The 14023-nt window shown below is 55.7% G+C and overlaps 4 protein-coding genes across 4 annotated transcripts; 2 read left to right on the top strand and 2 right to left on the bottom strand.

Moving 5' to 3' along the window:
• Positions 1–171: 171 nt before the first annotated feature.
• On the bottom strand, positions 172–2797 carry FA10DRAFT_288138 (oligosaccharyl transferase STT3 subunit; the record flags this gene model as incomplete). The annotated part of the gene is made up of 4 exons (XM_025524183.1): positions 172–333; positions 397–1829; positions 1902–2249; positions 2320–2797. The coding sequence occupies 4 exons, from the start codon at positions 2795–2797 to the stop codon at positions 172–174; spliced, it is 2421 nt and encodes an 806-aa protein (XP_025375802.1).
• A 770-nt stretch (positions 2798–3567) lies between these two features.
• Positions 3568–6679, top strand: FA10DRAFT_268781 (hypothetical protein). Its single transcript, XM_025522472.1, has 8 exons — positions 3568–4122; positions 4754–4851; positions 4920–5070; positions 5147–5491; positions 5563–5727; positions 5804–6240; positions 6303–6359; positions 6428–6679. Exons 1-8 carry the CDS (start codon positions 4038–4040, stop codon positions 6482–6484), a joined length of 1395 nt encoding a protein of 464 aa, XP_025375801.1. The 5' UTR covers positions 3568–4037; the 3' UTR covers positions 6485–6679.
• Positions 6680–8194: 1515 nt separating this feature from the next.
• On the top strand, positions 8195–10415 carry FA10DRAFT_232652 (glycoside hydrolase; the record flags this gene model as incomplete). Its single annotated transcript, XM_025518916.1, has 3 exons — positions 8195–8462; positions 8528–9361; positions 9436–10415. 3 exons carry the CDS (start codon positions 8195–8197, stop codon positions 10413–10415), a joined length of 2082 nt encoding a protein of 693 aa, XP_025375800.1.
• A 321-nt stretch (positions 10416–10736) lies between these two features.
• Positions 10737–13802, bottom strand: FA10DRAFT_281085 (hypothetical protein). The gene is made up of 4 exons (XM_025523664.1): positions 13105–13802; positions 11953–13031; positions 11605–11886; positions 10737–11539 (listed from the first exon to the last, which is right to left on the bottom strand). Exons 1-4 carry the CDS (start codon positions 13344–13346, stop codon positions 10836–10838), a joined length of 2307 nt encoding a protein of 768 aa, XP_025375799.1. The 5' UTR covers positions 13347–13802; the 3' UTR covers positions 10737–10835.
• Positions 13803–14023: the final 221 nt, after the last annotated feature.

The raw sequence follows: 14023 nt of genomic DNA, 5'->3' as shown, positions 1-14023 counted from the left end.
GGCAACACCAAGCGGTAAGCTATACGGGGGATTGGAGAGTTCTTTGCTCTTTCTTTTCCGCTCGTCTTCACGTCTCACGTCACAAGCGCAGACCTCACGCAACGTTTGAATACTCGCATTTTACAGGATGAACAGGGGGGTGGATTGCCTGCTCCACGCAGCCCAGTCTCCTCATGAGGCCGCAGCTGCTCCTTTTCTTGCCTTTGGCCGGCTCGATGATGAGCCCTTGGAAGCGGTGCTGGACCTCTTGCGTCGCTTGCCTGAATCAAAGGCATTTGCCAACGGCAGCTCTCTCCCTAGTGGGTCTGATTTCTTGACCTCGTAGATGCGGACCTACATGTGTCGGGAAGGTCAGCACTCCTGCCAGCGGTCTTTAACAATTAAATCGACACTCACGATCCAGTTCTCGCTGGTGAAAGCCTCCTCGAGGTAGTCGAGCTTGGGACCTTCAGTGGCCGTCGGCGTGCCTCTAACACGGTCCATGCCGGGCCGACCGCCAAAGAGCTCATTGAAGCGGTAGTAGCTCATCTTGTACATCAGGCTGTTCTTCATCGTCTTTGTCGCACCGTCATCGACCTTGTACTGTCCTTGGGGCGTGAAGAAGTCCACCTCTCGGATCTCCTCGGGCCAGATACCTTGAGAGATGCGAATCATCCACAGGAACTTGTTCATGTCGTCACCACTGTAGCCCAGCAGGCCGCCGAACATGACGAGGACGTAGTCGACATCGTGCTGCTGCAGAATGTTGTAGGCCTTGTCCTCGGGCGATGCCATGGCCTTTCCCACCGTGGCAATGTGGGTGTTGTTCCAGGTGTTGTTGTCGACGAGCGTCGTACGGTCTGAGAAACCCGCAATTTGGTAGCCGTAGTCCCACCAGCTCATGACGCGGGCATCGCTGGCGGTGTTCTGCTTGAGCCAGTGGTACGCTTCGCGGAAGTCGTCGATGATGTGCTGTGACCCGTCTGCGTTCCGTGAGGCTAAGACGACCGAGGGGGACGAGTAGGCCGTCGACGTGACAAAGGTGCAGTGGAGGACAAAGACGAGGAGCAAAACGAGAGTGTAGATGGACACGACGACCCGCGAATCGAGACCGTAGATGCCCAACGACTCCTTCGCCCGCTTGAAAGCCCAGACTGGGTGCGTGGTGGAGCCATTGACGACCTCGTTTGATGGAGCAATGTCGGCCACGTCGTCGGCAACGCCATCACCGTCGGCTGCTGCTGCTGCCTTGGCTGCCGCAGCTGCTTTGCCCTTTTTCCCACCCTTTGCCGTAGGCTTGGATACAGCTGCGACGGGCTCCGATGCTGCGATGCTGTTGACGCTGTCCTCGGCCGACTCGGGCTCTTGAGGGTCGAGATAGGTGTCGAGGAGCGAGCTGATGGCAATGGCAGCGGCCACGCAGACGACTGGCGTCAAAGTAAGCATGAGACGCACCATGACCGACGCAAAGTAGCTGGCCATGGTAGCGTAGATGATGACAAAGACGTGTTCGTCCCTGAGCTCGCGGAAGAGGAGGTAGATACCAGCCGGGAAGAGCCAGACGAGCATCTCGAGGTCGAAGAAAAAGGCTGGCCATGCAGGCGGCTGATGCTCCGAGACAGAGGAGATGATGGGAATGTGCTTGCGAGCGTAGCCGGTGTCCCAAAGAGAGTAGAAGCGTCCGGTCCAAGGTGCAATGTAGCCTCCGTAGGTGAGCGCAACAAGGGCGGCAAAGCTCGTGAAGAAGACAAAGGCGACAAAGGCGCGCAACAGCAGGGCGAACTGCTTGGAGGGAACATGCGACCGGACCAGCTCAACAAAGGCGACGAGCTGAATGAGACCGAAGACGCCTGATTAAAAGAGAGAGTCCAGCGTGTCAGTTGCAGGGATTTTCAGCACATCGTTCGTGCGCAGTGACTCACCAAGAGCGGCCATGTGCTCGCTGGTTCGCACAGGAAGGAAGCCGACAAAGGGCACCTGCATGCTGGCGAGAGTGCCGACGGCGTAGAAGGTGCTGTACGAGACGTAGAGGCGGGTGCTGAAGCGGCCCATGAGGATGAGCACGAAGGCATGGAGGGGGATCATGTTGGTGATGAAGACGTAGCCACCCCACGAGGCCACCATGTAGAAGTAGAATATGGCCGTACCAACGCCCCAAAGAGCAGAGCCCTCCTTGACCGCCTTGATCCAAAGGTAGAAGGTGATCATCAACAAGAAGATGGCGATCGCCTCGTTGTCGTATGAGCCAGCTACTGATCGCGAGATGTAGCCTGGTTTGTATCAAGAAAGCAATGAGCAAAACACGCTGAGGTGTATCATAGAGGGAGACGCCGGGCTCACCCGGAGCGATGGCAATGAAGATGCCAGCGAGCAGACCCGCGCTCTCGTCCTTCATCGTTTTTGTGAACATGTACGTGGCCCAAGCCGTGAGACCCGCAAATCCGGGAGCGAGGAAAACGCATACATCGCGGATATTAACGTCAATGTTGAAGAAGTGAAGGACGTTGTAGATTGCGCCGCTCGTCGCCATCAAGCCGGGGTAGAGGGTACCGCCGGCGGCTCGACCAAGCGGATACCAGGCCGTGGGGTCGAACCAATTCCAGAAACGGTAGTAGCCATCCTTTGTCAATACTTTTGTCGCTCTAAAGTTGAAGGCCGGGTCGTATTCGTGAATGATGCTCTCGTGCCGGATCACGGCAAACAGCCGGGACGAGACAGCGGCAGCAAAGACGACAAAGAAGATGAGCGCCCTCAGCGAATAGCCGATTGACGCAATCGTCCTCGGCGAGAAGTCCGGCGAGTGATAAGCAGCACTCATGATCCCGCGTCCCTTCCTTGCCAGTCGGTGACGGCAATTCTGAGTCTTGTCGCTAACACAATAAGGGCAGCAGGCAGGGCAGGTTTTCTTCTGGCGTCGTCGGTCTCTCCAGCTGGCTTCACTTGTGTCGGCAAGCGCGCCTCACGTGCTTTTCTTCCTGCAGACTAAACAGGCTGGCTCGTGCGCTGTCTTCTGTCCCTTGCAACGTAGCGGCGGCAATAGCGCTGGAATCCCCATTCGGGCCTGCCCGAAGATAGATCAATCCGATGATACTGAAAGCTGCTAGCATCATCTGTCCCGGCGGTTTCAGCTTCGATCTGAAGCCGAAGACTGGGCTGTGGGAGTTTGACGCGGGATCACCACGACGAGGTCCACAGCACTGTTTCTTTAGAAACGCTGCTTCTATCTTCTCCAGGACAGGGTCCTGTGATTTTTTGGCTTCAAGATCAGAGCTGAAGCACTTCCAAGGTGCTTATATACCCAGCCCCCTTCAATCGAAGTAATGGCTGCTGAGGCTTCAATTGTGACTCGAGCGCAAATGAGACCCGGTGATCCTGTTCTGTAGTAGCGAGCATGAGTGACCGTGGGACTCGAAAAGCGTCGTGTCTGTATTAGTCGCGTCCCTTTTTTGAATATGGTCAATACAATAATAGAAAGCGAGGCAGGGGAGCAAAAAAAGGGAAGCGAAAAAACAGCGCGCGCCGATGCGAGCGATTGCGATGGGACTGGACTGGCGCTGCTCGCAACCAACTTCTTCGTCGTCATCATCACCGTCTATCACTGCGCTTCAGCGTTGACGACACCCGCTTTCGACGCAACCCTTTCACCTGCTGCCCCTAAGTAGCAGGGTGAGAACACCTACAGCAATACAACTTGCAAACGTTCTGAGACGACAGGCCACGAGCGTTCGTCGAATTGGTTTCGGACTTGAGTGGAACAGCAAAGGCCCAAAGAGGCGACCCCAGTGCAGCACCCTCGGGGCCAACGAGTCAAGACTCCCTCCGATACGGCGTGACATCGACGACAGGGCGTGTGCTTCTCCGCCTTGATCGCCAAACGCACAGTCACTTCTCGCCCCTAGACGCGTGGCCCCTCTTCGTTTCGTCCGTCGCCGTCGTCGTCGGCAAAAAGTGAAGGCGAGCGAGGGTCGTGACGAGACAGAAAATAAGGCAACGACATATTATCTCAGCATAACCATACTCGCACCTTCAACGAACCACGTCGCTCCTGACCAACTACGATGGAGCGAGACGGCGATGCATCCGGGGGCTGGAGATTTGCGCAGTGTTTTGGCGACAAGGGCGAAGTGGAGGACATAACCGAGGGTGAGTATCGTCTTTGTGTGTACTATCGTGGGGCTCGGTGATGGTTTGCGAGATGCTGGTGACGCTACTGCCATAGGATGAAGGCTAGGGGAGGCTTCCTCCTTCGCTTGTTCGGCCGCTGGCCACTGGCTACATCCCATCTGGCAAGGCAGTGCCAAATGCGACCTCATCTACGGAGGGGGCCACTAGAGAGGGGTCTATGCGACCAGTCTTGTTTCATCCTGCTCAGCGCTGCTGGCGCTCGCGGCCCCTCAGCGCCTCAGCAAAGGCCGGGGAGGCTGGAGCGCAGGCCTTTTTCTTGTCGCTCCGGCAAAGCCCTTTGCTCGGACCAAGTCGCCATTTATTTCGGTGCAATTTGCACCCGTGCATCACAGCCCGGACCCTTCTTGGACGGACCGCCTGGTGCGCTTCTGCCCGTGCTCTCGTCACAGCCGAGACTTTCTTCTTGATGTTGAAGGAGGGCGGAGTGACAGATGCTTCTGTTCTTATCTTTGCTCTTTGCTCCTTTCACGATGGCTTTTCTGCAGCAAGGTCTGTCCTTCACGCATGCCAAATCGCGCTCTCCTCTGCCATTGCTCGTATCTCTTGTTGGAAAGAGAGTTCCCACTGACATGCCATTCTCCCCTTGCAGCCGACATCATTTCCACTGTCGAGTTCGACCACACTGGTGACTATCTTGCGACAGGAGACAAGGGCGGTCGGGTAGTCCTCTTCGAGCGCAATGAGTCGGTGAGTGTGTGGCCTTGCTTTCCTCTTCTGCTCCTGAGGGCTTCGCTGACGCTTCTTTGGACCGTCAGAAAAAGGGCTGTGAATACAAATTTCACACCGAGTTCCAAAGCCACGAACCGGAGTTCGACTATCTCAAATCGCTTGAGATTGAGGAAAAGATCAACAAGATCAAATGGTGTCGACGGCAAAATGCGGCTCATTTCCTTCTCAGCACCAATGGTGAGTTGTTGTTCTGGCGTAGATAGGGGAGAAGAGCATCTATCTGACAGTCGAGGAAATGCGTGTTTCGCGACAGACAAAACGATTAAGCTGTGGAAGGTGTTCGAGAAGTCGCTAAAGGTCGTGGCGGAAAACAACTTGTCAAACGACGGGTTTCGAAACATTGCTGCGCACTCGGGCAACGTCCACCCTTCACTTCTACCGCCGCCAGAACCCCTTGTGGGCAGCGGGACCAATTTGCGATTGCCGACGCTCACACACCACGATACCATAGTCGCAGCCGTGCCCCGGAAAATCTATGCGAATGCACACGCATATCACATCAATTCCATCTCGGTCAATTCCGACGGTGAGACGTACATTTCGGCAGACGACTTGCGCATCAACCTATGGAACCTCAACATCAGCGATCAGAGCTTCAGTGAGTTACATGGCATGCAAGATATCTGCTTATCGCCTGTTGTGCTGACAAGACGAACCCACGTCTATCAGACATTGTCGACATCAAGCCAGTCAACATGGAGGAATTGACAGAGGTCATTACGGCGGCAGAGTTCCACCCGATCAACTGCAACAATTTCGTCTACTCGAGCTCAAAGGGAACAATCAAGCTGGCCGACATGCGAGATTCTGCCCTGTGCGACCACCATGCGAAACGTGAGTCACAGCAGCGCTAATTGCATTGTGGTAGAGAACGTGCATGTGTACTGATGAGCTGACCCTGGAACGACAGACTTTGAGGAAGAGGAGGATCCATCAAACAAGTCATTCTTCAGCGAGATCATCTCGTCGATTTCCGATGTCAAGTTCTCGCGCGACGGTCGGTATATTCTCTCGCGTGACTATCTGACGCTCAAGATTTGGGACGTGAACATGGACTCCAAGCCGGTCAAGACCATCCCCATCCACGAGCACCTCCGATCGAAGCTTTGCGATCTGTACGAAAATGACTGCATCTTTGACAAGTTCGAGGCCCTCTGGGGACCCGACGGGCGAAAGGTCCTGACGGGCAGCTACAATAACTACTTCCACATCTTCGACAAGGACGACGACAGTGACGTGGTGCTGCAGGCAGACAAGAGTGCATTCAAGGCCAAGAAGCTGGCGGGAGCAAAGAAGAACAAAGGGAATAATGCGTCTGCCGCGGCGCAAATCAACGTTGACAATGTGGTACGTCTTCCCGTCTGCACTGTCGACCATGGCTTTCACTGACTTGAATCCCCGCATCCTAGGACTTTAACAAGAAGATCCTGCACTCAAGCTACCATCCTAGAGAGAACACGATTGCGGTGAGTCTCCTGGGGCTGCACATATCTGCACCGACATTTCACGGTACTGATGCAAACCTGGACCACAGATTGCGGCGACAAACAACTTGTTTATCTTCTCAGCAAACAATCCGGTGTCTACCTAGGAAGGAAAAGGGGCAGATTGACCGTCTAAGGAAGGGGGCGAATGCGAACATAATTTCTTTGTCAAGCTTTCTTGTCTGTTGTAGCACGACTCGTCTCTCCCTCTCTCGATTCTCACTGTCTTCTCTCCAGCTATGTTTTCACCTCCCACTCTCCCCCTCACAATGCAATAGTCCCCGAAAGTAATGAGTTCCCCTCTTCAAGCCGCCTTCCGCTCCGTAATATGCGGTACCAGACTTGTGGACAGAGAGCAGCTGTTGGCTGCGTGCCGGCTACGTAGTTGGACGCCGTTAGATTGTTCCTGGGAGAAGTTGTGAAGCATTTCTCCTCATTCAGCCTTTTAGTGCGCGCACTTTATCGGACAGGGAATGTGCACTAAAATGTCACGCAGACGGGCAAAAGTGGACTAGCCTCGAGGTCCGTCGCGTTCGCTCGCCACATCGGCATCGGTGCGCCTTTCGTCCTCGCGAGTCCGATGACCTCGAACCGTTGAGGGCCTCGGCTGCAGCCTGTCCATGTGCCTCGCTTGTATCTGCCCTAAGTTGGTTGCCTGCCGAAGTCGGTGCTCCATGGACGCTGCAGCTTTGTCTTTCTTTGCATCAGATTTCTCTTCCTCTGGGGACAAGCTCCTTTCTGTGTCTGTCCCATCGACATTCTCTAGAATTTCGAAAAGCCTAAATAAGACAAAGGAGAAGAAAAAAAATGTGATGATGAAACAGGGCCTTGAGAGGACACGCGCAGGTACTAAAGGGTTTCTTATTTATTTACGTTTTCTCCATGAGCGTAACGACGAGCGGACCCTGATGGACGGCCTTCTCCCCCTTTTCTAGGTTGCAGATCAGAACGTCCTACGTCTTCTCCTCTCATCATCGGCTCCTCCTTTTTCTATCCTGCTCTCGGCTCAACCCCTCTCTGACCCTATCCGAGGCGCGTGGAGACTTCAGTCTATCACGTTTTGTGGAGACGGTGCGGTGCATCTTGGCGTCAGATATCGCACTTTCTTGGCACCGCCTTTGGGCCTCCGCGCGCGCGCTCGCTCTGTCAGTTGACAAGAACCGGCCGAACGGCTCTTCTTTTTTCTTTCTCCTCCTCGTCATCTACCCACCCCTCCGACAAAACACGGAAAGGCCGGTGAAACCATGCCGAAGTCTTCGCAGCCGTACGCGCCTGTCGGTCAGGGTGAAGGGACCTCATCGCCTCATCTGGAGCCAAATAGCTCGCCTCGTTTGGGAGCAAACAGCTCGCCTCATCTCGGCGCTGTAGACTCGCCGCGCCGCACGTCGTCGCCGGGCCTCTTTGACTCGCGCAGCCCTCGCCCCCAGACCCCCCTCCAAGGCGATCTTGGCTCGCATGCCAACCTCTTCTCTTCGGCTCACGCCTATGCGCCCGTAGCGGGTGGAGGAGCGGGCGGGCACAGCTCGCCAGACCCATCAAGTTACTCTTTCTATGGCCGGCCCGAGTACAGACACATGAGCAGCTCGCTCGGCTCGACGAGCCGGCCCCTGAGCATGGCCAGCTCGCACTTGATGGGTGGAGCCGCGGGCAGCGACTACGACAGCGTCTACCGACTCGGTCAGTTTGATAGCGGCATCCCGCTCAACACGTACGACAAGGAAGGAGCGCACTCGCCGGGCATGAACACGCCCGCAGAGTACTATTACGGCGATTCACCTCGCGAAGCCGGCTTGGCGCGGTATGGCGTGGCAAAGGAGATGGGCCCCGATGGGAAAAGGCTACCGGCCGTACCGCACAAGAAGCGCTGGTGGATTCTCGGAGGCGTCGCTGTCCTCCTGGCCGTGCTCGTCGTCGCCATTGCCGTACCTGTCACGACGCTCCTTGACGACAAGGACAACAACACCACAAAGAGCCCAGATGGCACGGTGGAGCCTGGGACCGGTCCTGGAGGCAAGGTGCTCACCAGCGGAGGCGACGGCACTAAGATCAGGATGGATAATGGAACCATTTTCACCTACTCGAATCGTGCGTTGTTCTTCTTTTCACAGGTTCTTTGTGCGTTAGCCGCTGACCTTTTCCTTCCTTCCCAGCGTTTGGCGGGACGTGGTCCAGCGACCTCACGGACAACAGCGCAAGAGCTCAGAATTACACGCCAGCTCTAAATGCGACGTGGGACTACGCAAAGAACAGGATTCTCGGTGTCAATCTCGGTGGTTGGCTGGTCCTGGAGCCCTTCATCGTTCCCAATCTCTTTGAGCCGTACGAAAACACGTCGAGTCCCATCCTCGACGAATACGGCCTCTCTCAGAAATGGCAATCAGAGGGCCAACTGGAACAAAAGATGCGACAGCACTACGACACTTTTATCACCGAGTATGACTTTGCTCTGATCGCAGGCGCCGGTCTCAACTGGGTCCGACTCCCCCTTGGCTACTGGGCCATCGAGACGATGGCGAATGAGCCGTACCTGCCCAAGGTATCGTGGGAGTACTTCCTCAAGGCGATCCAATGGGCTCGCAAATATGGTCTGCGCATCGAGCTAGACCTGCATGCCATGCCAGGCTCCGTCAACAATTACAACCACGGCGGCAAATCTGGCGTCCTCAACTTCCTCAACTCGGCGGCTGGTATGCAGGCCGCTCAGAGGGGCCTCAACTACATCCGTGTCATCACCGAGTACATCTCTCAGCCCGAGATTGCAAACGTCGTGCCCATCTTCGGCATTATCAACGAGCCGAACACAGGCCTGGGCATCGGCGTCGAGAACCTCAAGCGCTTCTACTCCGAGGTCTATCAGGAGGTCCGGAACATTACGGGGACTGGAGCCGGCAAGGGTCCCATCATTGCCCTCAGCGATGGTTTCGCAGGCTTGAACAACTACCAAGGCTTCCTGAGTCAAGCAGATCGAGTAGCGTGGGACCAACGTGAGCAAAGCAAAAAGACTATTTAGATGTCGTTGACTGCTGGCACTGACGCATCTTTTTTTTCGATTGGTCAGACGCCTATGTTGCTTTCACACCACCTTTTCCCGATCGTACTGGGCTCACGCAGACTGCTTGCAACTACTATGGCAGTTCGACCGACGGCTATTTTGTTCAAAATGGACTGACGATTGCTGGAGAATGGTCGCTGGCCACCAATGATTGCGGTCTCTATCTCAATGGCGTCGGACTCGGCTTCCGATACGAAAATTCAGACCAGGCCGACAAGTCGCACCCGCAGTACTTTGGCTCTTGCGTTCCCTTTGACGATTGGGCAAACTACGACAATTCGACAAAAGCGGCCATGAAGCAAGGGGCGCTCGCGCAGATGGACGCTCTCCGCAACTTCTTCTTCTGGACCTGGAAGATCGGCGATAGCTTGCGCACGGGCAAGCCAGTCAATCCAAACTGGTCCTACCTACTCGGAATCCAGCAGGGTTGGATGCCCACGAACCCACAAAAGGAGTCGAACGGCTTCTGTGCCTCGTACCAAAAGCAGAACAGCTCGGCGTCGATCACCTGGACGGGCTTCACGAGCTGGTCTTCGACATTTTCAGATTACATGACGGGGGCCGCGTCGACGTACAACCCCCAGACACAGACTTTTGCCTGGCCGCCAACGTCGATGTCGACGGGTATTGCGTCGAACAGCAACGTTGGAAGCACACCTGTCTCGGCGATTCCGAGTTATACGGCCACGGGCACCCCTCTGTCAGCTGGAACTCCGACGGTGTCTGCGTCCATCAGCGGCGAAGCGACGCCCACGCTCAATCCCTGGGCCAACAATTCAAAGGCCGCACCGGCCTATGCCGCGATCAACGGGTGCGGCTACTACATGGACATTTTTAACGTGCAAAACAGCGACAATGTCGGCCAGTGGCCTTGCGCAGGCAGTGCACCGTCAAAGAGGAGCCCACAGCCAATGCCTACGCCCGTCGCTTCGCCGAACCCTGGGCCAGCAGCACCTGCCTCAACACCAGCGCCGCGACGGAGGTGAGGAGTTCGACCTCGGACGGACATTGACATCGACACAAGCACTCTCCCTTTTTTTCCCGTATTGGATCTTTCACTCTCGACGTTGTCTGCGTGCTCTTGCTTTCATGACCTCGGGTCTCGTCCCGTCTTTTGTGCGCCACCCCTCTAGCTTCGCTGCTGTTGCCTGCATGGCGAGCCATTCTTCAGTTGTATCAATAGAATCCTTACACGTCTGTACAAGAACTTTACCTTGTTCTGAATAGCAATCGCGGCATCTTGTCTTCTGGTCGAGGGAGTTGGCACGAAGAAGTCTGAAAAGACAGTGAACAGTAATAGCATGGTTGCGATTGGGAGCAAAACAATACAAGCTGATTAGAACGATGCAAAGGGTACAATCGAGCACTGTGGCTGGAAGGAGGGTGAGGGGGAAGGGAATTTGCTGCTAGGGCTGGATCACGACAGGCTCCATAGTCGATGTCGTCTCCATGGGAAAGTGGCTTTGGTGCTGATAGACGATGGTCTGCTGTTCGCCCATCAGGTCTCGATGACGCTTGATGAGGTTCGCGAGGCCCTGCGCAACCTCCAACAGCTCCCGCGCAGTACTGTTGGACTCTGGTTCTGGATGGCCCAAGAGTCGGTAGGTGCCTATGACGCCCTGTGCGTATTGATTGCTCGCGGCGGCGTACAGTGCAGCGCTGTCGAGCTGGAACTTGCTGATGTTGATCGGCGATGCGCCGTGTGTCGCCGCCAGGTAGTCCACTTCGAGCTCTGTCATGTACGTATGGCAGATAGAGTTCCAAGCCCGGAAAATGGCAGAGTTAAAGTCCTTTTGCCACGGTTGTCGAGTCTTTCGACTTGCAGTACCGCCAATTGACTCGGCAGAAGATGTGGAGGTGGTATGTATGGTGGAAGAGCCAGATGAAGAGGGGGAATTGGACGAGGTCGGTGAACCTCCGGTAGCGCCGAATCCTCCTGCAAAATCGGGAGAAGCTTGGCGGGCCTGAAGCGCAGCGACAATGTTGTCCTGCAGGTCCGCGTGGTGTGCCAATCCTGTCCGTCGGATAACGACACCCTGCAAGTGTGCGGCGCAGTTGACGAATTTGGCGAATGTCAATCGGCTCGGAGTAGGCTCAGCCCAGTTGATGACTGACGCATGTCTCCATGTCAGCTTGGCACCAAGGAAATTGCGAGGAAAGTAAAGAAGAACTCACCATCGTGAACGACATCGATGAGGAAGTCGCAATCGTCAATAAGCCTCAGCAGCTGCCGGAATCCGTCCGGCGGATCGGCATAATCGATCGACGCAGGAAGGTGCCAGCTCGACATGCACTTGGAGAGGACGCTCAGTCCCCTCGTCCTCGTCTCTGCATTTTTGAACAAGTCTGTCGACGGCCTATCGGCCTCATCAGGCCACATTGTGAAGATCTTGGCGCCCTGCATCTCGTCGGGCTTGAATCTCGACTGTGGAAGCTCGATGTTTGGGTAGGCGTAGCCTGTCCGCAGTCAAGTCAGACAACGCTCCACCTCTTCTTTCTGGTCAGCAGTGAAAGGAAGCTCACCTATTCTCATGGCAATCCACATGGGGAATAATCTCATCCTTGCTGCTTCTTCAAGCTTGACATCGCTCCTCGCCACGTCCTTGCCGACCTTTTCGAACAAGGGCCCGTCGAATGAGATCGCGTTCGTCCTTTGGCTTTCCATTTCCAATGCTTCCTGAAGCCTTGGCATCCTGGCCACATGAACGGCAAGCTTCATGAGGTCGAATCCTCTTGCTGAGAATTCCGGATGCAATCTGAGAAGCAACGAGGCGGCCTGGGCGGCGCCCAGCCATCCCGATGCACTCAAGCCTTCCCTCGAGGCAGCGGCCGACGTCATTGTCTGATCCAGGTACGTTTCCGCACAGATTCGAATCTGCTCTGACAAGTCATTCTCGGACGTGGGACCAGGGACTGCCTCGAGCGCCATTAGGCTGTTGGGCGTCGCCTGCCGGTTGTATGTCCTCAAAGATGTAGCCACGAGGGAGAAGACGACTGCAGGGCTCACGCCGTGGTGCTCCTCTGGCCTCGTTACTGCCCGCACAACAGTAGGAATGTGGCAGATTTGAAACCAGTGCTCGTGCTCGATGGTGGGCGCTACCCGTTGAATCAGGAAGATGATGGTGCGCAGCGCCGTCTGCCGGTTGGCGCCAAAGAAAGAGACGAGATGGTCATGCCAGGTCTTGTCGACATAGGATGCCGAGGGAGCTCCAGTGACGACCAATGATTGATGAAGACCTGATCCGCGCCTATACCCAGAGACGGAGTTGTTGTGTTGTCGAATGGCTAGCGCCGTCCCCATTTGTTCATCTTGCAACGCTATCCCGTGACTGCTGCTCGTCCTCCTGCTACTGTTGTTACTGCTACTGCTACTGCCGTTGCCATTGCCATTGCCGTTGCCGTGTGGGCTGGTCCCTTTCGCATCGCCCGCCCTTGCTACTGCAGCTGCCCTGTCCGCCCCTGTTCCGGCGCCTGTCCCTGCTCCCGAGCTTGACGAAGCCCGAACGTGGTGGACTGGATATGTGCAGTTGACTTTGCCCCTCACACATCGGCTACATGGAAACTTGCGGTCGCACTTGAGCTTGCGATTCCGGCAGTTGTCGCTAGTCGTGGCAGCGGTGTCAGCCAGCGAGTCTCTCCATCCAAGATTGGCCGAGGCAAGCGGAGATAACTCACCAAACATACGGCTTCGGCCCACGAGCGCCGGTCGTGTACGGCGTACCTCCGCTGGCGTTGCTCGCACCGTTGGTCGGCACGGCGGCGCTGCTGCTGCTGCCGCTGCTGACGCTGGCCCCGCCATCCATGCTCATGCCGCCTCCGAAGCTCCCTTGGTCAAGTTGGTTGTGCATGTAGTAGCCATTGCTGCTGCCTTCCCCGCGATCATCGGCGAACACGCCCTCGACCCAGTCGATGTTCATCCTACCGGCCTCTTGTCCGACAGACTGTGGTGGTGCTCGTCTCGGAGGCCGGAGAATTGGCAAGTGAATGCGATGGAGGCAAGGTGTAGGAAGATAGAGAAAGAGAGACGGACAAACCTGTCGTCGAAATAGGGATACAGACAGATTGACCTGCAGCCTGGCCTTGTCAAGGTGCAGCAAACGCAAGCCCTTTTTACCCAAAGAGGCAAGCTTCGCCGAAGCAAGCAGCTGTAGCTAGCTAGTAGTGTATGTAGAGTAGTAGTAGTACGTGTAGTAGAGTAGTAGTAGTAGTATAGCACCAGTGCGTGGGTCGCGCATAGGCCAGGGCAGCAGCAGTCTGGCCGGAAGACCAGGGCTAGATTGAATCTTGTGCTAAACTGTTCTAGTGTAGCATTTTTCCCTGGAGGGAGCAAATAGGAATTTTCCGGGGTCCGATCACTGAAATAGACGCTCGCTCGCCTTTTCTATCAACCCACCCAACCCACCCACCTAATCACTCTACCTCTCCATCGTTTCCCGCGGGGGCGTCGGGACTCGAAAACTATATGTTTGACACGTGTTTTACAAAGGTGGGCCAGACGCGAGACACACTGACGTTTTCGACCCTGTTGAAGTTGGAATGGTGGGGACGTAGCCTCGGTGACAGAAGTCGCAAGAACTTTCAGCCCCCGCCACTG

This window comes from Acaromyces ingoldii, assembly GCF_003144295.1.
Source record: "Acaromyces ingoldii strain MCA 4198 unplaced genomic scaffold FA10scaffold_5, whole genome shotgun sequence".
Lineage (NCBI taxonomy): Eukaryota > Fungi > Basidiomycota > Exobasidiomycetes > Exobasidiales > Cryptobasidiaceae > Acaromyces > Acaromyces ingoldii.
The sequence above is the reverse complement of the archived record's forward strand: the minus strand, read 5'-3'. Positions and strand labels throughout refer to the sequence as shown.